The sequence below is a fragment of the Cydia pomonella genome, chromosome 5, assembly GCF_033807575.1.
Source record: "Cydia pomonella isolate Wapato2018A chromosome 5, ilCydPomo1, whole genome shotgun sequence".
Lineage (NCBI taxonomy): Eukaryota > Metazoa > Arthropoda > Insecta > Lepidoptera > Tortricidae > Cydia > Cydia pomonella.
In genome coordinates, this window is record NC_084707.1 from 2,786,156 (window position 1) to 2,813,449 (window position 27,294).

A 27,294-nucleotide genomic window follows, 5' to 3' on the forward strand; every position below is an offset into this window, starting at 1 on the left:
TATATTTGACATTGACGTTTAGACGCTAAATACTATTTTTATTTTCGTGAATAATAGTTTACGTAAAACAACAATAATTGTTTTTTAGACCCGCCGTGGGCTTTCAAAGTTTCGCTAAATCCTCAGTGCAGTGAAGCCCAAAATGGCAGAAACTTGCGATTGGCAGTTGAGATGTACGGAGCTAAAGCACCGAGGTTCTCATCTTTTACAATCCGGCCAGTGGTCTGATTGCTCGTTCCTGGTGGGCTCGGAGCCCCACCAGGTCGTGGTGCCAGGCCATAAGCTCATTCTGGCCATGGCGTCGCCGGTGTTTGAGGCCATGTTCTACGGAGGAATGGCTGAGAGAAACGAGCCTATTCCAATTTTGGATGTCCAACCAGAAGCTTTCAAAGCGTTGCTAGAGTGAGTACAGCTTTAATTCTAATTATACATACCATCACAATCACAATTACAATTGGATGCAACTGAAACAATCTGACATGAGCGGAATCAATTCGGTTGATAAGTAGAGTCAAACTCTATTTCAATTGAGTTTCATTTTACATAATGAGAATGAGATATTCTAAGCTATGAAGATATGTATTTTTTGTCCTGTTGGGGTTCAAGTTATTTTTGTTAAAAGGGATTGGTCTGAAACATCAATGGTGTGGAATGAAATAATTCAAATGTCACTGTATCCTTTGTGTTTGGAAAAGACTATAGGCCATAGGGAGCATGCATGAACTATAGGAGGCAGCACAGGAGCCGTCAGATTTTTGGCGCGAGGCGTAAATGTGATGTTTATTGTTCCAATGTAGCCCACGAGATGGCAGAACCTACCATGCACAACAAAACACGTAATATGTAAATTTACATGTTTATTGTTCCGATTCAGGCCACAAGATGGCAGACCCTCCATCGCGCACGGTCCCTATAAGGGCCTACTGTAAAAATATGAATATCACTATCTGCCACGCTGTCGCTTTTGCTTATGCCAGCTATATAGAGGCAAATACATGAACAAACAAACAAAGTGGTTTGGTGTATGGTATGTAGGTGCTCTGGTATTTGCTGATAATTCTGATATTTTATTGAGCAGCTAATGAAGCCATGTATATTAGCAACATTTTTCCAAGTATGCAATCTAAAAAGCCCTAGCCCTCTTCGGTACTGAATTCAAGAGAGTATCCAGTATTCCCAATTCCTATATTATACTTTTATATGCTAGTTTTTGCACCTGGTGCACTCCATGTGTGAACCAATTCCTAATAGTTTAGTGGTAGTGAAGTTGCTGTTCTAAACTTTGATGACTAGAATTTCCTGAGAAATAATAGGCATAGGGATGTTGGTTGTATTTAAAATAAATTATTTCACACAAATATAATAGAATGATAAAGAGTAGGTTCAGTCAGCATCAAAAGTAGCAGATCAAATAACGCTTCATAAGTATTTTATTCTATAACAGCTGAACAAAAATTTAATGTTTTTAATATAGAACAACAAAGACTGTAAAATAAAATATATATTTGAATGCAAATTTTAGAAATTTAACTATATTTGTAAAAGTTATCCGGAATATCAGATACTTTTAGCGCATTGTTTTGTCTGCTATATTTGATGCTGACTGCACCTGTGGCAAATGTTTTGAAAGTTCAAAAAAAGAAATTGATTTGACTAGTAGTCAAATACCCTATAGATTCTGATTATAATATCTCTTGTAAAACAATTTTCTATGGGCATTAGACACTGGGTCTTGTCATCGCTATAATTCACAAATTTAAATTGATTTATTTTCCAGATATATCTACACAGACAACATAAATATAAGCTCTTTTGACAAAGCCTGTGAGCTGTGCTATGGAGCCAAGAAGTACATGCTGCCACACCTGGTGAAGGAGTGCACACGGTATCTCTGGTCAGACTTGTACCCGAAGAATGCCTGCCGCGCTTATGAGTTTGCGAGATTGTTTGAGGAGAGTGTGCTTATGGACAAATGTATACAGGTTTGTTATAATTGTGTGTTTTTTCTATTCATATTTTTATTTACAATAACAATATACATAGTTGATATATACAAAGGATTACTATAACTACCTTAAATCTAAAATAGGCCCTTGAGGTATTGTACCGAGGATTCTGGTGGCATTTCTGTATTGTATCAATTTTGTTGTTTGTATGTATTGTTGTGCGAGGAAGCCGCCAGCTCTTCGGTCATAAGTTACGTCAACCAGACATCTAGTGATGTCTGCCAAAAAACTTGTGCTAGGCTAGTGTTGTTATTGTGCCCGGAGGTCTTAGCGCGCAACACAATTACAATAACAACTCTAGGTAAAGTGGTTATTGTAATTGCATTGTTATTGTGATCAGTACCACTACATATTATAAAACAATGTCCCACTCAATTTAATTACCACCACAATAAGCAATAAGATGTACTGTAATTACTTATTAATTAACTAGGCAATAAGCTAACCCATCTGTTTTTAAGGCCGTAGGTCTCCAAACCCCTCCATCTTTTGATGTTAGAATCCAGGCTCCTCCACTAACCCTCTGAAGGTCATCAGACCATCTAAGTTTTATTTTTGCGGTCCACATTATTTTTATTGTTCAAATGCTTGATATACATACTTGTAGGCAATTAAGTCCCCTTTCAGTTAATCCTATATAAGGCGTTGAGGGTGTCAGAAATTATGCAAAATTGAATCCTATCACATTGAAAAAAAGTTCAAAATCATGTGGGATATATATACCCTCTGCCGTATAAACGCTCAATAATGAATAAAAACCGTGAAAGTTTTAATCATAATTTTTTACATCAATTTCAGATAATTAGTACCAACACAAAAGAAGTGCTCACAGACAGCAGCTTCGAAGAAGTGGAACTGAGCACAGTGATCACGGTGTTCTCGCTGGAGCACCTGAACGTGGACAGCGAGCTGGACCTGTTCGAGGCGGCGGCGCGGTACGCGCGCGCGCAGGCGCGGCGCCAGCCCTCGCCGGGGCCCGCCAGCCCCAAGCCCGCCACCAGCGACGAGAAGGTATCTCTCTCTGTCTTTTGTGTTATTGTTTATCCCACTGCATTCTGATCTACTGCTTCAGAGCCTAGGGTCCGCAAATCATAACATGCTATAGTTTAACGAAAACACCCGCATCTCTGAAAACCTTGAAATCGACTACCGAGCGATCCATTCGATATATATCACTAATAGAAAGTGACTGCCATCTTGGTTTACAAATGGACTAAGTTTTGGAACTTGCTGTCTACCTCTCTCTCATCCTGTCTATGCAACTGGTTGCGAGCATATCGTAACTTGACAGTAAAATATAAAAATTCGCACCCTAAAAACCTTGAAATCAACTGCCATGGCGATTTTTAATAATAATTGGCTGTTTTCATTTTTCTCAGTGGATAAATAAATAAATAAAGTATAAAACAATACAGTAATGAACTTCCCGTCTGCTAAAACAGGACTATAATTGTTTTAATTTTTGAAGTGAAAACTTCTTTCGCGGCGCATTTTTTGTGATGGGGAAAAAATGTTAAACTCGCGACAGGTCACGTGGCCGACAGATTGAAAATTCGTAAGACGGACGTGTGACCTGATCGAAAAACTGTTACAATGTCATTGAAGCCAGTAAAGTAGAGTCATTGAAATTATGGATGGAAGTTTAGTTCTGAAGTGTTAAATTTTTTATGTAATATAAATTGTCATGTTTGTGTACGATAGCGCAATAAGTGAATATTGTATTTTACCACATAAATGATAGTAGTTTTATACTGATAATTAAAGCAATTCGTGCAAAATCATTGCCGAACCATTCCAAAATATCAAAAATGCACAATGTTAATATTCAAGTTTTCACTTCTGCCGGCACTCCCGGAGTACAACCCGTTGTTTTTTTTTTATTCGAGTTTTACCACAAAGCTGAACATCCTCTACTATTTCTGCTACAATAAGGTGAACATTTCCGAGCATATAGAAACCGAATATTGTCGCAGGTGGTGGTAGTGGAGAGCAGTGCGGAGAGCAGCCCACTGTCGGGCTCCGGCGAGGGCTGCGCCGCGAGCTCGGGCTCCGGCAGCGAGCCCCGGGCCGAGGCCGCCCGGAGCGAGCCCGAGCCCGGCCCCGGCGAGCCCAGCAGGACAGGTCAGTGCGCCGACCCCGCCAACCACCGCTCGTGCCGCTCGGAGCGGGCGGCACGAGCGGTGGTTGGCTATACACTTATACAAGGTATACACTTGAATGAACCACGCCGCGCACCGTGTGCTTCCAGTCCGCGGACTTAAGCGCTTTACACACCTTACTTAATTTAGTATTTTAAAGTGTCTTGTACCGAGTAGATCAGCTAATCGATACCATAAAAGGTATTATTTTAAACTGTGCAGTGAAATCATTTTTTTTAGTTCCAGTTATACAACTGGAATGGTTGACTGGTAGAGAATGCCTCAAGGCGTTAAGGCCGCCATATGTACTCTTTTTGTAAATTTGTGCAATAAAGTTTAAACAAACAAACAACTAGGGCATAAAGCAACCCATGCTATCCGAGGCAATTTATCGGTTTTTTTTGACGCAGGGGTAAATGTATGTACGCATCTCACCCCCGGGCTGGGGAAGCCCTTTGGGGGGTGGTATGTGGGACTCGCTCCTCCCGTAACTCCCTCTGCTAGCCAGAGGAAGGGGAGGAGAATACCCACTAACATCCGCTGCGGCGTCACCCTCTGCCGTTAGGGGAGCGTCACGGGATCGCTCGCGGCATTCTGTCCGCGACGCCCCGGACAGCCCGTCCGAGCTGTGTCGGACACCCGCGCCGAAGAGGAAGAGAACCAGGACGCTTGGCTCTCCCAGACGTGCAGAGCCGTTCCGTGTGGGCCCCCAACCCACTGGCTCTATGAGGGGAGGAACTAGCTGCTGGCTAAGGCATATTGCCTACGTCTCCTCCCTCTCCGCCTTCGCCGGAGCGGTGGCACATCTGTGTCATATCTTCGTGCAACCGCTCCGCTACTTTCTTTTGGGAAATCACAGTTTCGCAAAAGGCCTCAACTTCCTTCCATGCCCTCTTGCTGCGCAACATGGCCGACACAACGTTGTTATTATTATTTCTTTATTTAAGACCATCGGGGATCATTGTGTTAGTAAATCTTATCCAAGTGTTAGAACTATAACTATCTATACATAACTATACTTAATAACTACACTGTACAATTATTTATTACTGCGTGCGTGTATCAAGCAGCAGTTATTCAAATACATGCAATCCAATCTTTCTGCTAACATACTCAGAATGCTGTTGGAGCTGGCCCTCACTCTGCGCACAAGGGATGTCGCTCGCTTGCGCATGGTGGTGTAGAAGCAGTCTACCCGCGCCTCCGCGAACATCCCCGATGCACTACAGAATTTGGGCAGACCCATCAGCACTCTGAAAGCGTTATTATATTGAACACGCAGAGCGCTGTACCGTTTACGAGTATAATCAGCCCACAGGTTGCTTGTGTAGAAGGTTGTACAGTAAGCCCTAAAAAGGGTGACCTTTACATCTTTGGAACAGTGAGCAAACCTGCGAGCTATCATATTAGCTCTGACGGACAACGCTCTGCGTTCGCGTTCAATATCTACGTCGTCCTTAAGGTCAGAGGTAACCATGTGTCCCAAATATTTAAATTGATCCACTATTCGTAGCGGATGGCTATTTAGTTTGACACTTGGAAACTTGGGTGTAGCTTTACCTCTGGCCTTAAAGACAACGCATTCGCTTTTGTTTACATTATACAGCAAACCATGGCTAGAAGCGTATTTCTCACATATAGAGATGAGCTTAGCCAGTCCGCACGCCGAGGCACTCAGCAACACCATATCGTCGGCGTAGCTCAGATTATTTACGCAAACTCCATCGATATGGCAGCCAATACGAGTGTTACTGAGCTCCTCTATCAGTGCGTTAATATATAGGTTGAATAGCCTCGGTGAGGTTAACCCACCTTGGCGTACACCACATTCCAGTCCATATGGCTGAGAAAAAGATTCCGACCATCTGACGACATTAACCTGGTTGTGGTACCAGAATTTAAAAATCCCACTAATGTCAGCTGGCAAGTTGATGTCGTCAAGCTTCTGCCACAAGATGTTATAGTGCACAAGGTCGAATGCCTTTGAAAGGTCTAAGAAACAGGCATAGACAGCTGTTCGGCGGTCTGTGTAGTACCTAACGGTCTGTTTCAATGCCAAAATAGCGGTTTCGGTCGACAGGCCTGGTTTAAACCCAAACTGATTGTCGTGAATTTTTAAACACCTGTCTAGTTGGAAATTGAGCAGACCGTCTAGCACCTTCGCCACTATGGTGGCAAGCGAAATGGGCCTATAGTTACACTTATCGCTCACATCACCTGTTTTGTTTTTTACGATAGGAACCACTACAGTTTTCATCATTTCAGACGGCAAGTAAGTGTGTCCTATACAAAACGAGTAAAACATCGCCAGCACTCGACTCACGTGCGGACCGGCATGATGCAGATGCTCAACACTGAGACCATCGTGGCCAGGCGACTTCCCTCTAGAAATAGAATTTAAAGCCATTTTTACATCCTTTGCTGTAAACTGAGCGGTCGTCTCCCGTCCACAGGTCCCAGAGTCGGCCATGTAAGTCTGCGACGGCCCTAAAGGTGACTTAACTGTAAAGTGTTCCCTAAATACCTCAGCTATAGACCCACTTTCGCTCACCCCATCGACACTCACAGGCAGACCGGGCTTACCATTCAATCTATTGGTAGATTTCCAAAAACTACGGAAATCGCGCCTAGAATGATGTTCCGCAATGATATTCATTTTTATTTGCTCCTCGTGTTTCTGACACCACTTTAAACGCGATTTGAAAATCTTTCGACTTTCCAGCATATCATCGTAAATATGCCCCGATTTCGGTTCACCGCACCATCTCCACAGATTAAACTTACACCTAGCCTCTCTGTGAGCCGCACTAACATATTTATTCCAGCCTATTACACGTTTTCTATTTCGAACTAATTTTAAATTATAAGAAACAGTTGCAGCATCACTCAAAGCGGTTATAATTTCATTATACAGCTTGTCAATTAAGATAAGATGACTAGGGTTGTTACACAAGTGGCCACTGCAGTCCCGGAAAGGCTCTGGAAAATCTATTTCTTTTAACCTGTCATGACACTGGATGCTATATAATTTTACTTGTTCCGAATTTCTTTCACCCCATATAACTTTATTTACTACTAAGTTTTTATTACATAACATTTTAGGCTTAACAAAATTAAAATTACATTCTACAATTAATGGGAAATGGTCGGACCACATGACATCGAGTTTGACGTAAATATCGGTAATAGAAGGCGCGCCAGATTTTGTAGTCACACAGTGGTCTAACCACCTTTTCGATCCGTGCGCTTCACTTATAAATGTATAAGTTCCAGACTGCCGGCCCAGTGCTTCAACGTCCGCACAAACCCACTCTTGATCGGTACAAAAGCAAGCCAGTTCGTTGTAAAAGCGCTCACCCGGGTGAGCATTATAGTCTCCAAGAATGTAAACCGATTCGGCGTTATTACTATTAACAATAGCACTTACCAGCGCAAGACAGTCCGTAAATTCAGTCAAGTTGTCCAGTTTGTCTGTTGGCATATAAACATTTAGCACCAGGAATGATCTTTGCCCGAGCGATACACTGATACCACACACTCGCGGATTACCACATTGCACTATGGATACGTCACGAAACACCGCTTTATTCCAAAGTAGCGCGACTCCTCCGTATGGTCGGCCCTGCAGCATACCGGTCGTAGTATCGATTGCCGATGTTCCAGTATAGCCGAAATTATCATCGATGCTGCCAAGAAATGAGATACTATCCGGCATAAGCCATAACTCCTGTAGTGCAATTATGTCCGATGTTTGACATAATTGTCGTACACTATCGATCGACCGTTTTACACCCTTACAATTAAAGGTAACTAATTTATATAAAGAGTTGTTATCTCCCATTTAATTGTTCATTCGCGCCGCCAAGGGCCGTATTGCCAGTCCCTTCCATTTTTCTGAATTTAAAATTCACAAATCTTCTAAAAATTACACCTTGAGGCCATAACGACTCATTCAAAAACAAGTCTAACTTACTTTTAGGTACCCAAAACTTATATGCGTTGTGATCCTTTTCTTTTCTAATTGAGAGCTTTTCTAAAGTAATTCGCTCTGTGGTCTTATCGTAAATATAGTCTACTATGTTTTGCTCAGTTGTATCGGGGTGTACTTTTGTTATAAACATTGGTAACTTCGGGTCAGCGGCCTTGAACTTCCCGCCACTAGCGATAGCACAACCTTTTTTACCTAAAAATCTATAACGTGAATTTGGTTTCAATGTCGAGCGCCCGACTACTTGCCATTCACCTTCTTTCTTTAAAATATCCGAAAAAGATTGCCGGTCAGGTACTATGTTATCATTTTCGCACACCGAGCTAATTGATACGCGTCGAGGTGTATGCGAAAAGGTTGTGCATCGAGAGGTCCCCACTCATGATTTTCACGGCCACCACCATATTTTGGCGTTCCACAGCCCATCGCCTGCACGATTCAAGCGTGTGCTGGGGTCCTATATAGGTCGAGGATAACATGAAGCATTTATGTTCGTATTGTATACTCTACTTTTCACTTCGACTGTGAGTAAAATATCCAATATTTTAGTTCATTTTACTGTATTGGATCAAGACTAAAGAAAATCGTTTTTGGGTGGCTGGGGGGCACCGGCAGGGCTGGTAGTTTGTATGGCAGAAACAGGACTTTATTGCTAAGTTAATAAGGGTCGGAATTTTATTATGACGCTTAAATGCGACAAATGTTAATTTAAAAAGTATGAAATATAATATTTTATATAATCGTGATATAATAGACAGCTTTTAAGTCGAGTACCGACTTTACAACCAAGCTTGCTGAGTTGCCTAAGTAAGGTATGAGATTGAAAATATTGATTATATCACTTGTATACAATACTTTTTCTATGAGTTATCTAAAATAATACTTTTTTTTAACTATAAAACCTAAATAATAAATTATAATTGTTAAGTATCTCAGTAGACAAAAGACATAAACGCGCGAAGTTTGACACATGTGAAGACTACTTCGGGACTGATGTTGATAGATTTAAGTTACAAACGAAAATTAACCTGTGTAGTGAGCATACCTGAACTGTACAAGGTGGCACGGGGGCTCCGTTCTAGAAACATAGTGTTAATGTCAAGTTATTAATTGCCATTTAAACCTTAAGGTAGCAAACCCGCTCGGTCCTTAATTATTGGGAACAGAAAAAGCAAATTTTATTTATTTATTTTAGAAAGATGGCCTTATACGGTACTGTAAATTTTGCCGGAACTAAACTGACTACTCACATGTATTCTAATGTCTATAATAAATGAATCTGGTCAGAAACCAACCATGAGTACTCGTTCGTCCCACAGACAAGCTGAGCATCCGTCACGCCATCGAGAAGATCCGCTTCCTCACTCTCACGCCCCAACAGTTCGCGGAGGGCCCCGCGCGCTCCTCGCTCCTCACGGAGTCGGAGGCCTTCGCGGTCCTCATGAACATCCTCTCCAGCAGCGCCGACGTGCCGCTCCCAGCCGGCTTCAGCTCCTGCCGGGTGCCGCGCAAGCAGCTCATCGGCAGCGGACCCTCCAATAACGTAATGAGACCTCGCCTTGTCGTACACCCGCACGGTGTCAAACGGCCTCCGAGATGTTACTGAAACTTACTAACTGCATGTTCTGATTGCTGCTCTAATGAGAACATTCTTTTCATTTCGTAATTTAACAAAGGCTCTGGTATTTCATCCACCATTTTACACTATACAGAGTACACAGTTTTCCTTTGACGTCAACTGACGTGTTCAATATACACCTTCGTGCATTCAAATAAGGTTCATAATGACGCACCGCACACTATAGGCGTAACGTTCCAGGACCTAAAATCTTTCACAAATTATCAAATTTTGGCGCCCAAGGCCTTGGTCTTAAAAGCTTTAAGATTTGTATTGCTCCAAACCACTGCCTCGCTCTCCTCTCCCCGAATCAGAGGCTTGCAGTCCTCATGAACATCCTCTCCTGCAGGTCGGGCGTTCCACTTCTACCAGCTGTGTTCCGCTTCTGCCGTATGACGAGCAAGCTTATCGGCAGTGGAGCTTCGAACAATGTACTGACTCTGGTCATAAACCTTCGTGGTGGGAAGCCTCCGAGATGCTACTGACCTTGCATGAATATCAAAATATGTCATACGCTTAAATATTTAGAAATTTCTCAACTCCCTAAAAATTTCTTATCAGAATCTCTACTCCTTACTTAGCTGAATAGTTTATTCCTTCCTCTTTGAATCTCAGATTTTCGCTATCCACACTAACAGCGTTTTCACATAGTCCGATTTGATATCGGATGTCGGATGACCTTTGGAGAAAAACAGCTGTTAGAAAATGGCCTATGGCATCAAGTCCTCAACGAGAGGGGGGGGGGGGGGGGGGGGGTTAGGGTCAGCAACGCGCATGTAACTCCTCTGGAGTTGCAGGCGTACATAGGCTACGGAGACTGCTTACCATCAGACGGGCCGTATGCTTGTTTTATTCCGTATACTTATTTTACTTCCTTACAACAAACAATTATTAAATGTAAAAACAATATAAAACACTTTTTTGCTTATTTGTAGGCGAATCCGATATCGTATCGGACAATGTGAAAACGCTGTAAGAGTTACAAGAACCTAGCGACCGCCTGTATGGCATTGAAGTTACTCTTTAATTTTAAAACGACATGCCGAGTTGTGTGGGCCAATTTTAAAACGACATGCCGAGTTGTCTGGGCCAATTTTAATACGATATGCCGAGTTGTCTGGACCAATTTTAATACGATATGCCGAGTTGTCTGGGCCAATTTTAATACGATATGCCGAGTTGTCTGGGCCAATTTTAATACGATATGCCGAGTTGTCTGGACCAATTTTAAAACGACATGCCGAGTTGTCTGGGCCAATTTTAATACGATATGCTGAGTTGTCTGGATCAATTTTAAAACGATATGCCGAGTTGTCTGGATCAATTTTAAAACGATATGCCGAATTGTCTGGGCCAATTTTAATAAGACATGCCGAGTTGTCTGGACCAATTTTAAAACAACATGCCGAGTTGTGTGGACCAATTTTAAAAAGACATGCCGAGTTGTCTGGACCATTATAAATCAACATCCCGAGTTGTCTGGGCTAAGTTTAAAACGACATGCCGAGTTTTCTGGGCCAATTTTCAAACGACATGCCGAATTTCGACATGCAGGTTTTTTTTTTTCTAGGGGGGAAAATGCATTCCGCATACCACCCGGGTGCGGGGGGCGACCCGAGTGGTTATGTGGGACTCCCGTCTAGGCTAATGAGGCCCACGGTATACCCAATAAAAACCCCCCATATGCCACCTCTTGCCTTGCCCATATGCCTTATTGGTGGGGGTTACAGGAACGCTTGCGTACTCATCCGCGACCCCACCGGCGGCAGCCGCCCGCGAGCGGCTCCTTCGTGAATGCCCGAAGGCCCTTCACGCGAGGCGCGCCAGATGGTTCGACGCGCCTTCCTCCTCGGCCTCCGTCCCGCAGTGTAGCGGACCCCCCGAGCCCGCCACAAGGAGGCCACGGGCGCCAGAAAACTCCCCAGCGCCCGGCGGCAGATGAGGTCCATGGTTCTGCCGCAAACCACAACTCGGCTGCAGAGGACAGGGAGAACGGCACACCGTAACACCGACACTCCTCTTCCTCTGCAGCCCCACCAACGCCGCTACAGCGGAACGGCCCCGCCAAGGTCGCAGGAGATAGGGAGAGTGGCGCATCGTGATACCATCACGCCTCTTCCCCTGCGATCCCACCTCGGCCGTCGAGGATAGGGAGAACGGCTCACCGCAATACCGACACTCCTCTTCCTCGACGGTCCACCTCCAACGCGTCACAAGCGGGCTTACCAAGCCCACTTGGAGCGTCCTCCTCGGGCCAGCCCGCACCTCAAACAGGCCGGCCCTGGTTGCCTCTTCGCTTCACCGTGGGAGACCAAGCCACGGCTACTAAGCCCCTCCACCACGACAAGGTGGGCAACCCTCGGGGGGGTCGACATGCAGGCCTGGGCCAATTTAAATTTTTATTTTGTTGTCGTTATTTTTTCGTCAGATTTCGATAAAATATGGTAAATGTATAGGGTTCCCTATTCTTAACTGAACGGATTACACACATCCAAATTGGGACTTAGTGTTTGTTCCGTCGGGAATGAGGAGCTCTTCAAATTTACTAATTTTATCAAAATATGACGAAAAAAAACTACAACAAAATGATTATCGGCCCGACTGGAGTTAGCATGAAGCTTTAAGACAAATTAAGTAATTCATTATCGATATGGTGGTGTCTATATTCTTATGTTGTGACTCCTCTGAGATGCTATTGTAGTTTACTAACTGCATGATTTAAGATAAATTATCCTGCTTTTTGTTGGCATTTTATGAAAGCCTCCTTTTCGCTATCTCCAAAAAATATCATCATTCATAAAGTCATTTAACAATGACTGATATTCCAGACATTTCATTTTACACCACACATTTTCGTATTTTTTTACAATATATTTATAAACATTTTGTTGCTTTGTTTTGCAATCATAAATGCTAGTTGTTAATGATGTGAGATATCTCTTACGATGTCTTTTACAAGCCACTCGACCGCTTTTATAATCTATTTTTACATACAACATACAACTCAATTTATCACAAATGTGAAGGCCGATATTTTTGTAATTTTTTATATTGTTGTTTTTTATTGCTTTACTTTGTTTTTTTATTCTAAAGGAAAATATACGATTGTTTCATGTATAGTTTCTGATTTGTTTTTATATTTACGCGTCGCTTACTTAGCAAGGAGTTACATTTTATAGGTTTTGGGGCGCCCGCTAGCTGGCGCGGGTGAGCCAGTTAACGAAAAGTTTTACCTACAATGTCACCCGCATGCGTGCGCCGGCGCCAGCTAGCGGACGCCATTAATCTTACACACTTAATAGTTCATATTTTTTGGGTTCCGTCCCCAAAGGGTAAAACGGGACCCTATTACTAAGATTCCGCTGTCCGTCCGTCTGTCACCAGGCTGTATCTCATGAACCGTGATTGCTATAACAACAAATACTAAACAGTACTGAACCCTCGGTGGGCGAGTCCGACTCGCACTTGTCCCGTTTATTTCAGTAATAATTAGTTAAAGAGCAAAGGAGGTTGTTTTATCAGGAAGCTATTATTTTACGCATATAAAATGACACGAAAAGTGACCTTTTTTACAAGCTTTTATTTACTTTCACCTGACCGTTGTCTGTTTGTAATCAAATCTTGCAAGTTAAATTTGATCCACTTCCCGGTTTCTGATTGATTTGAAAATTTGCATACATATGTAAGTCGGGTGACAATGCAATATTATGGTACCATCGAGCTGATCTGATGATGGAGACAAAAGGTGGACATAGGAACTCTGTGATAAAACAACGCAACCTAATTGTGTTTGGGGTTTTTAGAATTTGCTCGATGAGTATTAGTTGCCTGTGGAAAGAAAAGTACAGTCAGCGATAAAAGCTTGTACCAAAAATGAAATTTTTGCCGAAATCTTATTTAAAAAAAAATATTTTTCTATAATTTAACTTACATTAATAATTTTACAATTAAATCTTGCCAAACTTTAACGTTTGATGGCAAGATGCGTCCATTTTTAGGGTTCCGTAGTCAAATAGGAACCCTTATAGTTTCGCCATGTCCGTCTGTCTGTCTGTCCGAGGCTTTGCTCCGTGGTCGTTAGTGCTAGAAAGCTGAAATTTGGCATGGATATATAAACCAATAGCGCGGCACCATTATTTATTTATTTACTATTTTTGCTCACTAATTTAATTTGTAATTGATTGTTGTGTTTTTTCTCATATAAGTGAATAATTGTTATTCTTTTGAGAAATAAAAATCTTTAAACGGAATAAAGCTCACAAAGTCGTACAATTAAATCTAAAAAATCAATTTTTTTAAGGTACCCCTACACGTAAAGTGGGGGTGACATTTTTTTTGCTTCAACCCTACAGTGTGGAATATCGTTGGAAAGGTTTATTTGCCGGTTTATTTAAACAAGAAAAAAATATCTTAATCTATTTAACCGGACATACATGTCACTTATGCTACCTGTATGCTACGGTCCTTACTGCTCGAAAACAGCATATGTCTATAGGGACCGTGCGCGTTGGAGGGTCTGCCATCTTGGGGCCTGAATCGGAACCATAAACATGTACATTTACACGTCACGTGTTTTCTTGTGCATTGTAGGTTCTGCCATCTTGTGAGCTACATCGGAACAAAAAACATCACATTTACGCCTCGCGCCAAAAATCTGACAGCTCTTGTGCTGCCTCCTACAGTTCATGCACGCTCCCTATGGTGTTTTCGGTTATTGTGCTTGCTTTTTTTTTTTTCACTTAATAAATTTGATGTTCATGATGGCACTACTGATAGTCTGTGCAGTGAGGTGACGTATCCTCCCGAATATTTAACAATTAAAAAAATATCAACGCAGATTAGCCACTTATTGGAAATTGATAATTTTGGAAAAAAGAAAAAAGAAGCAGTATATGGATTTATGTCATTATATGTCTTTAACATTATGTCCCACGGAGGTAAAGCGGGTTTAGCTCTCGTCTACGGACACGGTCAAACAGTGCAACCGATAGAGAAGAGGATTGCATCTCGTTTTGTTAACGGTATTAATGACGTTATTTGACAGTAATGCTTGTAAGAAATGGCTCTTATTCTAAAGTTCTAAGTTTTATGTAGGTTCTTGTTGGGTATAAGCAAAGATATATATAACTCCGTATAAGATAAATAAAGTTTAAGAAAAGGAGTGCCTATAATAAAACCCGGGTATGTCCTTAAACTACGTCCAAAAGAGAGGTATGGGCAATGTGAATGTCATCTCGCCTTGTGTGGTAGGGCACAGCACAGCGGATGTCATTCCAGATCTAGAGCAGAGCCCAACAGGGGAAGTACCTCCACCTTACAGAAAACCGCAGCCAAATAACACTAGACCCTACTCATAGTGTTGTGTTCCTGCCGGTGAGTAAGGTTGCCAGAGCTCAACGAGGGGGGTGGGGTTAGGGTCGGCAACGCGCATGTAACTCCTCTGGACTTGCAGGTGTACATAGGCTAGGGAGACTGCTTAACATCAGGCAGGCCGTATGGTTGTTTGCCACCGACGTAGTATTAAAAAAAAAAACCGGGCAAGTGCGAGTCTTGACTCGCCCACTAAGGGTTCCGTACTTTTTTAGTATTTGTTGTTAAAGCGGCAACAGAAATACATCATCTGTATGTAAAAATTTCAACTGTCTAGCTATCACGGTTCATGAGTTACAGCCTGGCGAAAGACAGACGGCGGATTCTTAGTAATAGGGTCTCGTTTTACCCTTTGGGTACGGAACCCTAAAAATCAAGTAAAATGTATGCCCAAATAGATGGCGATATACCTTTGGCCTATACTCGAGTTGATGGCGACACCGTTTGATATTTAACACATCAGTGAAAGAAAGAACATGGGTCAAACAGCCATATAATTCTAATAGTTTTTGTCCTGTGTCGATAGATTGCAGTAAATTTTGTTGACTACAAAATTTACTTTGATAACACGCCCCTATACTTACTAAATTCTCTTAGGTATAAGTAAACACGACTTAAAGTACAGGACCTTAACCCTTTGACCACCGAAGACGCCAACGCGCGCGGCGGTATCCCAATATTCTTTGTGCATTCCGACAATTTCATGATCACGCCGCGCGCGGTATATCTTCGATTTACTTCACAGTGGTTAAAGTAAAACACACAAGATAATTCGTCTACGTATAGCCTTTGAAGGTCTGTGCACACCGAATTCGTGTTGTAATACAGAGATCTTTACGAGAGACGGCACACTGCTTGCGTGACGTGTGCGTGCACGGCTCCAACATTTTAGCGCACGTGCACATTTACGCGCGCAGTCGGCGTGCTCTGGCCTTTAAGTGAACCCAGGGCCGGATTTAGGGGAGGGTAACCGAGGCTACAGCCCAGGGCCCTCCACAAAAGGGGGGCCCCCACAATAGAGACTTTGGAAAATTTACCATTTTATTTGGAAAATAATTTGGGGCCAGGGGCCTCCACACCTTTATTGCCCGAGGCCTCCAGACCTCTAAATCCGGCATTGAGTGAACCTTACAATATGTTGTGTACGGCCAGATGCCGACGTTCACGGTGGACACGCCGTCGCCCGTGATGGTGGAGCACCCGGAGCGGCCGCTGCCCTGCCTGCCTGCCTACCCGCGGCCCCGGCACGACGGTACGAATCCTACTTATTACTAGACACGCCATGAATATTTAACAACTAGAATATTCTGTTTTCGTCCTATTCGGCCAATTATTTAAAATGATAAAGGAGGTTAGCCCCTTCACAGATATGAGAAGTTTAGGTGAATATATTCGTCGCACTAAAATTTGTGGCTCCTAAAATTAGTGCGATAAGGACAACTGCAGCTTAGGCGAAAAATCGAGGAATTGTACTGGACTGTTTCTTCCTAAACTTACCAATCGTAACATGCTGAAACGAATGCCTATTTTTTATATCAGTTCCGGGCGTCCGACTGGCCTCTTCTATCCACACGCTCTCAGCGCTCGGCCCCGAGCACCTGGAGCGACACAGCAACGACTTCAACAAGATCTACTGCCAGCGGCCCATCATACAGCATACAGACTGCTTGAACACCAGCGTCCTAGACTGCTCTGTGACCTTCATGGTGGATAAGAACATCTGCCTTCTCGGGGTTCAGGTGAGTCTTCTATATTGTCTCATATTAGGAATGTACCCAGTAACTAACAAGATCTACCGCCAGCGGGCCATCATACAACACACGGACTGCTTGAACACCAGCGTCCTAGACTGCTCCGCGACCTTCATGATGGATAAGAACATCTGTCTACTCGGGGTTCAGGTGAGTCTTCTATATTGTCTCATATTTAGAACTGTAACCAGTAACTAACAAGATCTACCGATAGCGGGCCATCATACAACACACGGACTGCTTGAACACCAGCGTCCTAGACTGCTCTGTGACCTTCATGGTGGATAAGAACATCTGTCTTCTCGGGGTTCAGGTGAGTCTTCTATATTGTCTCATATTTAGAACTGTAACCAGTAACTAACAAGATCTACCGCCAGCGGGCCATCATACAACACACGGACTGCTTGAACACCAGCGTCCTAGACTGCTCCGCGACCTTCATGGTGGATAAGAACATCTGTCTACTCCGGGTTCAGGTGAGTCTTCTACATTGTCTCATATTTAGAACTGTAACCAGTAACTAACAAGATCTACCGCCAGCGGGCCATCATACAACACACGGACTGCTTGAACACCAGCGTCCTAGACTGCTCTGTGACCTTCATGGTGGATAAGAACATCTGTCTTCTCGGGGTTCAGGTGAGTCTTCTATATTGTCTCATATTTAGAACTGTAACCAGTAACTAACAAGATCTACCGCCAGCGGGCCATCATACAACACACGGACTGCTTGAACACCAGCGTCCTAGACTGCTCCGCGACCTTCATGGTGGATAAGAACATCTGTCTACTCGGGGTTCAGGTGAGTCTTCTATATTGTCTCATATTTAGAACTGTAACCAGTAACTAACAAGATCTACCGCCAGCGGGCCATCATACAACACACGGACTGCTTGAACACCAGCGTCCTAGACTGCTCTGTGACCTTCATGGTGGATAAGAACATCTGTCTTCTCGGGGTTCAGGTGAGTCTTCTATATTGTCTCATATAAGGAATGTACCCAGTAACTAACAAGATCTACCGCCAGCGGGCCGTCATACAACACACGGACTGCTTGAACACCAGCGTCCTAGACTGCTCTGTGACCTTCATTGTGGATAAGAACATCTGCCTTCTTGGGGTTCAGGTGAGTCTTCTATATTGTCTCATATTTAGAACTGTAACCAGTAACTAACAAAATCTACCGCCAGCGGGCCATCATACAACACACGGACTGCTTGAACACCAGCTTCCTAGACTGCTCGGTGACCTTCATGGTGGATAAGAACACCTGTCTACTCGGAGTTCAGTAAACTCTCAAATAAGCAAAGACTGGAATGATTGTGGCATTTTTAAACTGTCATAGGTAGTTCTCATTTATCGACTTCCGATACACATATATCGATACAATGTAGAACACAAAATAAAAAAAGTTTAAATAGTTAATGGATATTTATGCAGATAATATGGAAAATACGACGACTACTTATTTATTTTATAAAGAAACTAATGGAATATTTGTTAGCACTAAAACAGACTTTGAACGTGCAATTGGAAAAAACACGGCACTGAAGTAATTAAATGTGCGTCTATTAACTATTCAGTTTTCATAGTTTTTATCGCACATCTCTGTTTCGCGTTTTCAAGTACTCAAATGTTATCTGGGCTATAACCGGAAAAATCGAAGTTCGTCAAGTGCGAGCATTTTTCTCTGGCGCTCTAATTACGTCTTAACAAACAAACAAACAATAATTTATTTGCAGAAAAAGGGTAAAGATTACATGTGTTAGTGTAAAAGAAATACGTTTCACCTTTTCCAACTGTTTTAAACAGTATGCAAATACAGAGGGTATTCATTAGAATTTAAATACTCAGGATAACATTAGAGTAACATAACATCAGTAAAAAAAAGAGGCAGTAATATAGAGAGTAAGAATCAGTTGGAATCAGAATACAATTAGAAGACAGTAAATAGTTCAAGAAATTGTTGTAATATCATCACTCCTTATGGTTCATAAAATCATTTACAATATAAAAACAGCGATCAGTGAGCCATTATCTCAGTTTTTTAGTAAATTCCTTGCCATCGAGTGCTTTTATTTGTACTGGTAATTTATTGTATATTACAATACTCGCATTGTAAGCGTTCCTTCTGTAAATGTCAGTCATGCAGCGCGGTTGATTTAGAATATTTTTGTATTGTGGTCTAGGATTACTTGAACAATATATATCAGAACGTTTAACATAGTATTTTGGAAACCTTTTAACAATATTACAAATTTTTTGAATGTAAATACATGCTAAAGGTAAGATATTGAGCTTTTTAAACAATGGTCTACAGCTACTGCCCATTTTAGCGTTACATATTGCACGAACACATTTTTTTTGTAATTTGAATGCTCTTTCCACATCCATAGAGTTACCCCATAGGATAACACCATAGTTGAGAATAGATGAGACGTAACCTTAGTAAGCTGTAAGGGCCGCTTCATAGGACACAGATTGACGTAGTTTTCTTAGGGCGAAAATGAAACGGTCTAGTTTTTTACACACTGAACTAATATGTTCTCTCCAGTTTAGTGAGGAGTCAATATTTAAACCTAAAAATTTTATGATACTACTCTTCTGCAAGGGAATGTTGTCAATATTAATATTAATTTGTGGCGGAGTTGTTTTAGAAGAATGAAATTGCATATATTGCGTTTTACTCATATTGATTAGAAGATTATTATCAAGTATCCAATCATTCATGTCTGTCAAGGCTTCGTTAATATCTGACTCATATGTAAGTTGGTTTTCACTCCTGATTACGATGGTGGTATCGTCTGCAAAAAGTATGGTTTTAGGCTTTGTGGCTTTAGGAAGATCATTGATAAAGATTAAGAATAAAAGTGGCCCTAAGTTACTTCCTTGAGGTACTCCTGAAACAACTGTACGTAAAGGTGATCTGTATACTAATTTATGCAAATTATTTTCAACCTCAACAAATTTTGATATTTCAGTACATTGCTGTCTGTTAGTTAAATAAGATCTAAGCCAGTCATTTGTTTGACCTCTAATTCCGTAACTGTCTAATTTATTAAGCAGTTTTGAATGATCTACAAGGTCAAATGCTTTTGTCATATCAAGGAATATGGACATAACAGGTGATTTATTATTGATAGATTCAGTTATATATTTAATAAATTCGAAACATGCCAGTTCTGTGTTAAGACCTTTTCGGAACCCGTATTGATCAGGATGTAGGATATTATGTTTCGTTAAAAAGCTATCTAATCTAGCACAAAAGGCTTTTTTCACTATTTTAGACAGTATCGGGACAATTGTTATTGGCCTATAGTTGCCGGGATCGTCACGTTCTCCTTTTTTATATATCGGTTTTATAATAGATGTCTTTAACTGCTCAGGAAAATAGCCATGACTAAATGACAAATTTATTACGTGTGCCAGAGGGCCACTTAAAAACGATGCTGTTAATTTTACTAATTCAGTTGAAATATCATCAATGCCAGAAGTTTTGCTATTGTTCAGAGACATAATAATTTTCAAAATCTCGTTGGAATCAGTTGGTATCAAGAACATAGTGGATGGACAATTTTCAATATTTATTTTTGTTGGGTTTATAATATTAATATTAATTTTATTTACATTACTTAATTCAATGAAGTCTTAGTGCGAGTAAAAGAGAAAGATCCCCGCAATTTGCGAATTTCGATTTTCGCGGTAGGCCTCCTGGAACCTTTGCTCTTTAGCGATAAGACCGCTTGTTATTTACCTCTACTTTAAAGAACTATGTAGTTCTTTCACACTGTTAACATTTGGATGTCTTGTTCAGGTCCCCACGCAGGCGCCGAGCGAAGAGAGCGCCGTGTCGGCGCTCGGCGGCACCGGCTACTCCGAGCTGCTGTACGCGCACCTGCTGGACGCCGACGGCGCCCGCCTCACCTACACGCACTACACCAACCGGGTGCCGTACCGACATCTGCTGGACATCATGTTCAACAGGCCCGTCTATATACAGCGGAACAAGGTAAGGCTACTCCGAGCTGCTGTACGCGCACCTGCTGGACGCCGACGGCGCCCGCCTCACCTACACGCACTACACCAACCGGGTGCCGTACCGACATCTGCTGGACATCATGTTCAACAGGCCCGTCTATATACAGCGGAACAAGGTAAGGCTACTCCGAGCTGCTGTACGCGCACCTGCTGGACGCCGACGGCGCCCGCCTCACCTACACGCACTACACCAACCGGGTGCCGTACCGACATCTGCTGGACATCATGTTCAACAGGCCCGTCTATATACAGCGGAACAAGGTAAGGCTACTCCGAGCTGCTGTACGCGCACCTGCTGGACGCCGACGGCGCCCGCCTCACCTACACGCACTACACCAACCGGGTGCCGTACCGACATCTGCTGGACATCATGTTCAACAGGCCCGTCTATATACAGCGGAACAAGGTAAGGCTACTCCGAGCTGCTGTACGCGCACCTGCTGGACGCCGACGGCGCCCGCCTCACCTACACGCACTACACCAACCGGGTGCCGTACCGACATCTGCTGGACATCATGTTCAACAGGCCCGTCTATATACAGCGGAACAAGGTAAGGCTACTCCGAGCTGCTGTACGCGCACCTGCTGGACGCCGACGGCGCCCGCCTCACCTACACGCACTACACCAACCGGGTGCCGTACCGACATCTGCTGGACATCATGTTCAACAGGCCCGTCTATATACAGCGGAACAAGGTAAGGCTACTCCGAGCTGCTGTACGCGCACCTGCTGGACGCCGACGGCGCCCGCCTCACCTACACGCACTACACCAACCGGGTGCCGTACCGACATCTGCTGGACATCATGTTCAACAGGCCCGTCTATATACAGCGGAACAAGGTACCGCTGTCCGTCCGTCTGTCTGCCTGTCTCTCCGTCTGTCACCAGGCTGTATCTCATGAACCGTGGTAGTTGTATAACAACAAATACTAAAAAGTACGGAACCCTCGGCGAGTCCGACTCTCACTTGTCCGGTTTTTTTGATACAACATGAGAGTAATCCTTATAATGAACGATTCCAGGTATACAAGGTGGGCATAGTGTTCAACAAAGTGGGTTGGTACCCGATGGGGTCCTGCGCGCAGCAGGTGGCGGCCGAGTCCGTGTTCTTCAACTTCGGCATCGGCCAGTCCAGCGACTCGGTCCGCGACGGCCTCATCCGGTCCATCATATTCACCTACTAGCACACGCACGGCGGATACGTCCACATCACCTAGGATATGTCTGTCTCGCTCTAACGTTACCGGCTTACACTGGGTTGGCACTCGATTCTTAGAGCATACAGCAAAGGAGTTGCCTTTCAGTGACTTACCCGTCTGTCAAAATCCTTGCACAATGTGCAAAAAATCGTACAAAGACAATTCCATGTGCGATATGTTTGTGTGCATCAAAATGAGAATGTGTTCATTTTTATTCAAATTTGAGTGTGTTCGTGTTTCAACACAGATTTTTTGCAATTGTGAGTAATTTTGCATTTTTTTTATACCACGGCCGGTGGCAAACAAGCATACGGCTCGCCTGATGGTAAGCAGTCTCCGTAGCTTATGTACGCTATGCGCGTTGCCGACCCTAACACTCCGCACCCTCGTTGAGCTCTGGCAACCTTACTCACCGACAACAACACAGCACTATGAGCAGGGTCTAGTGTTATTTGGCTGCGGTTGTCTGTAAGGTGGAGGTACTTCCCTAGTTAGGCTCTGCTCTAGATCTGCAATGACATCCGCTGTGCTGTATCCTACAACACAAAGCAAGATAACATTCACAATGCCCATTATCTCTGTTTTGGACGTAGTTCAAGGACATACCGGGTCAATTGCATTTTGATTTTCAATAACTGTACATACAATAACAATACCTAATGATTTCTATATACATGATACTTTTTGAAAAGTTTTGAAAAATCAACGGTTTTTGAATAAGCATTTGGTCTAATAATTATTTGCCAAATGAACATCGAAATCGAGCAATCATTATTCGAAGTAACGATAGGATACCAACACTTTGATCTAAGAACGTGTTACCTAGGGAATATACTGAGAATCTGTGAATATAATTGTAGATTTATTCAACGTGATGACCCAAAAATGTTGGTATTTTTTTTTTAGAAAATGACAAAATTACCCTTTTGACTGCCACAGCCATAGCCGGACACTTTTGCAACAGTTCTGCCTAAGGAGATTATATTCCTTGCCTCAACCTTCCATACATTGGACATATATAATCGGATTTTGGATAAAAATGGCGGTAATTTCAAAAAAATACCAGCAGAAATACAACTAGTCTAGTCATAATCACACTATGACAAACCTGTTTGAGCTATGCTCATATCATGATTACACAAAATTACTAAAACGATTGTAATTTAGTGGTATTCGAGAAAATTAATTAATTACCGATTCCCAAAGAATTTTACAAATATGGTCATAAGTGTGAGTTGAGACATAACTGTAGACCTTAATGTTATAATGATAGGGTCTATTATGTTTGATGTGTTTTAGTGTTATCTGTAATGGCAATTATTTTATGTAGATTTAAGTAAAACAATGTTTATAACCTCAATTAGCCTTATAAAGGCCAAATATGAAATATTAGATGTAGAACCAGGCCAGAAAACAGCCGGTGTGTGTTACATGTGTCTAGTTTCCTCTCTCTTTTCTTCCTAGCGTTTGCCGGCATATTGCCACGGCTCATGGGAGCCTGGAGTCCGCTTGGCAACTAATCCCAAGAATTGGCGTAGGCTCTACTTTTAGTAGGCATGTAACAAACAAACATTTATTCTGAAAATAGGCCACTGGGGCACTTTTATATGTATTTTTTTTTACAAGCAATAAAAATTACAAATATGGTATCAATCAAATATTAGGTACTTTATTAGAGATGTCGTATCAGAAATAATACATAATTTAAAAAAAACGATCATTAAATTATCGTTATAGATGTAACGGGTCTCCGAGACTTGAATTCTTATATAAATAATTAAAACAGGAAATTAAATGACATGTGTCTAGTTTCCTGTTTGTTTTAAATAAGCATGTAGGCTAGTGCGCCTGCATGACCTACATTGTGCATACACAGCAGGTCGTGGAACAAACTCGGGCTTGTACGTAACTTATGTATGTCGCGGACAGATACTTTGATCATTTTCATGATATGGCTAGGTTTGACTTTTTCGTAATATGACTAACCGATAATTTCATGAAATGATTGCCACATCATGAAATGATCAATTCTAAGATCTGGCCTCGACATACAAATAGTATTTTGTTAACCAAGGGATGAAATGATGTCTTTCAACCGAGTTAAACACTCTACTTTTAAGTAAAATACATGTGTTTTTTTTTTTAAACATGACTAAGTATACTTAATTAATATAATTTTTGATAGCATTTCTTGAGGGTACTTTCAAATAATAATTTAGGTAAAAGTATCGTTTTTTTATGGAATGGGGAGTTAAATATCAGAATGGAAATTGTAAAACAAGTCCATTTAAAACCAAATTTTAATTCCTTATGGTAAAAAAAATCGTACTTGGAAAGTAAAATGTACTAGTGCAAAAACTTATCACTTTGTACACAATTTTTTAAACAACGATGACCCACTTCCAGAGCATGAGAAATAAAAATATAATTCATGAGAAATGAGTATATAATTTGAGTATTTACTAGTTACTTTCGTTGAACGAAAACATCGCGAGGAAATCATATAAATATATCCTAATAGGTTTCTGTATGAATATATGTAACCAGTAACCACTTACCCCCCTATTCATAAACGTTTACTTAAGTTAACACGCCGCTAATAATCGGTTCTTCGCCGGTAATAATCTTTCCATCATACCAATACGTCGGAAAGGGACAAACGATTATTAGCGGCTTGTCAACTTTAGTAGACGTTTATGAATAAGGGGGTAAATTATTTATAGAGCGTGTCATTCACGAAGACGCGTGCTTTGACTCGTATATTGTCATGTTATTAAAGGTTAGATTTGACAAATCTGCGCGTCATCGTTTATGACACGTACTATATTGAGGCATAGTTTTCTCATCTGTTTTGGTGGGTCAGGAGACAGATAAGTAGTAGTGTCCGACCGAAATCTGATTTTTTTTCCGAAACCGAAGGTTTAGTTTTGGTCTAGTGTCGGTCGAAACGTGATTAATTGATTATTGTGCCGAAACTTCGATCGGACACTAGTGGATAGGTTGTGGAAGATTTAACAACTGGACGCCTTGTCTGTAATTTTCTGTACAAAACGTATTCCGATTTTTGCGGGGGAGGGGCACGTCACATGTATGGTTATTTGTACGTAGTCAGTTCATACACGCCAGCTAAGCTACCGGTCGCCTTCACCGCGGCCCCGAAACCTGGCCCCGCTCAAACGGTATCACCAGGCAAGGGGTCGTGGGGTTGGATAACGATCGGTAGCGAAGAGCTGGCCCACACCAGCAGCACACGCGGTCCCCCAAATGACGGCCAACTGACCTCCCCACCGGTCGGTGGGGAGCGACCCGCGATAGCCGCCGCAGCCGGAAGGCGGAAGCGGCCCCTCATACACGGGGGGTATCGAAAGAAATCCAGTCCGTCAGTCTATACTATACATATGGATTAGCAGAGGTTTTCGACAGAGGGGTAAGCTCTTAAAGGCGACTCCAGTTGTTAAATCCTCCAAGGGATGGGTAGATTAATAAGTTGCCACAGCGGAACCTTGGATTCGGGAATTAGGTAAAAGGTTATGGTAAAAAGAGAAGGCCCTACAAATCTGAGTGTATAATGTTTACTATACCAGGACACTGAGTGTAAGGAAGGCCTGAGTGGACGCTCGTGGGACGCTCGCTCGGCGGGGCGTGCAGGGCGGCTCACATTCAAGTGCTTTTTTTTATATACTACGTCGGTGGCAAACAAGCATACGGCCCGCCTGATGGTAAGCAGCCTCCGTAGCCTATGTACGCCTGTAACTCCAGGGGAGTTACATGCGCGTTGCCGACCCTAAACCCGCCCCCCCCCCCCCCCTCCTCATTGAGCTCTGGCAACCTTACTCACCGGCAGGAACACAACACTATGAGTAGGGTGCTGTGAGCAGCGTGCACTGCGGCCGATCCTATACGTTTGCATGTGCACGCCGCACGCCCCGCCTCGCTGCACGACCAACTCGAGCGTCTACTCAGGCCTTACACTTAGGGGCGATTGCTCTAACAAAATGAATTGATTGTAATAGAGAAATAAAGTCTAAGAAAAAACGTACCCCTTAGTTTGACATCCAAAACAGATGGCGCTGTACTGCACCATATGTTTTGCGGTCACTGAATTGTCAAACGTCAACTTTTGACAGAGTTACCGCAAAATGCGGAGCTGTATACAGCGCCCTCGCGTTTACCCGCTAAATTCTAATCGCGAAATAGTCTTACGATTTTACGCAACTTAATCAATAGGGACTATTACTGCAATGTTCTAAGCAGATAACGAAATTTCGTGTTTCGCGGTAAGCCCTCAGAATGTGGTAATGACGTGCTCTACGCAGAGTTTTGCGTAATATATCTTTGCTATAACTGACCTTATTCAATATTTTAACAAAATTCCTTACATGTAATGCACAATAGCTGGTAACTAATTGTTACATAAAGTAGCTAAAGGTATATTCAGTTAATTCCGGGACGTTTCGATTATGGGTAATTCCACAAATTTACTCTAATATAATGGGTGATTTTCATAATCACCCTATGTAGGATAGTTCAGAGTTACCCGAATACACCTTACACATAAGTATTATTTAACAAAACGGCAGCTTAACTGTATTTTTTTTAAATATAGGTAGCAAAAGAACTAGTTACGTAAAATAACAGGCTTATATCAGTCTTCTTTTAAAAATTAAGTTATGGGTCAAAATTATTTTCGTTGTTTTATTTTTTGTCTCCTAAAAATGTGGCGGAGTGGAGCTTTTTGTATGAGATGAAATTTTGTTTTTAATTTTTCTCATGTAAAATATAATCTTACTTTTTTTATTTGATTGAACGACATGACATAGAAACAAGCGTGACGGAGTGGTCTGAAACAAGACAACGTAAATATTTTTGACCTTTATACATATGCATTTCATTTATGTTGGCATTCTTTTGCTGACTGTACCCCAAGCCCAAAATTAATTTTAAGGTGCCGTAGGTTCAGAGAACGGAGTTTTTGAAAATCGTACCGCTTTTCAGACCATAATACGGTTTTTTTGACTTTCGGTAGATAGAAAAAAAAACACGAGCATAAATCTAAAACACTCTTTAAAAATTTGTTATAATTTATGCACAAAAGCTATAAATATGAAAATAGCATGATTACTTTTATTTGTTAAAATTTACAACAAATTAAAATTCAAAAACATGATATCCGCGGTCCCGAGC

The 27,294-nt window shown here is 42.2% G+C and overlaps 1 protein-coding gene across 1 annotated transcript; it reads left to right on the top strand.

The window, feature by feature from the left end:
* LOC133518437 (uncharacterized) lies at window positions 1–26,149 on the top strand. Its single transcript, XM_061852123.1, has 9 exons — window positions 1–402; window positions 1,778–1,982; window positions 2,805–3,017; window positions 3,980–4,127; window positions 9,452–9,675; window positions 16,273–16,372; window positions 16,660–16,859; window positions 20,687–21,751; window positions 21,934–26,149. The coding sequence occupies exons 1-8, from the start codon at window positions 143–145 to the stop codon at window positions 21,173–21,175; spliced, it is 1,839 nt and encodes a 612-aa protein (XP_061708107.1). The 5' UTR covers window positions 1–142; the 3' UTR covers window positions 21,176–21,751; window positions 21,934–26,149.
* The last annotated feature ends 1,145 nt before the right edge of the window (window positions 26,150–27,294 follow it).

What these genes read in the sequence shown, in the direction of transcription:
- LOC133518437 (XM_061852123.1), top strand. Translation starts at nt 143, where the DNA reads ATGGCAGAAACTTGCGATTGGCAGTTGAGATGTACGGAGCTAAAGCAC. An exon ending in CCCGCGGCCCCGGCACGACG is followed by an intron (nt 16,373 to 16,659) that starts GTACGAATCCTA and finishes TTTTTATATCAG; the next exon opens with TTCCGGGCGTCCGACTGGCC. An exon ending in TCTGCCTTCTCGGGGTTCAG is followed by an intron (nt 16,860 to 20,686) that starts GTGAGTCTTCTA and finishes TGTCTTGTTCAG; the next exon opens with GTCCCCACGCAGGCGCCGAG.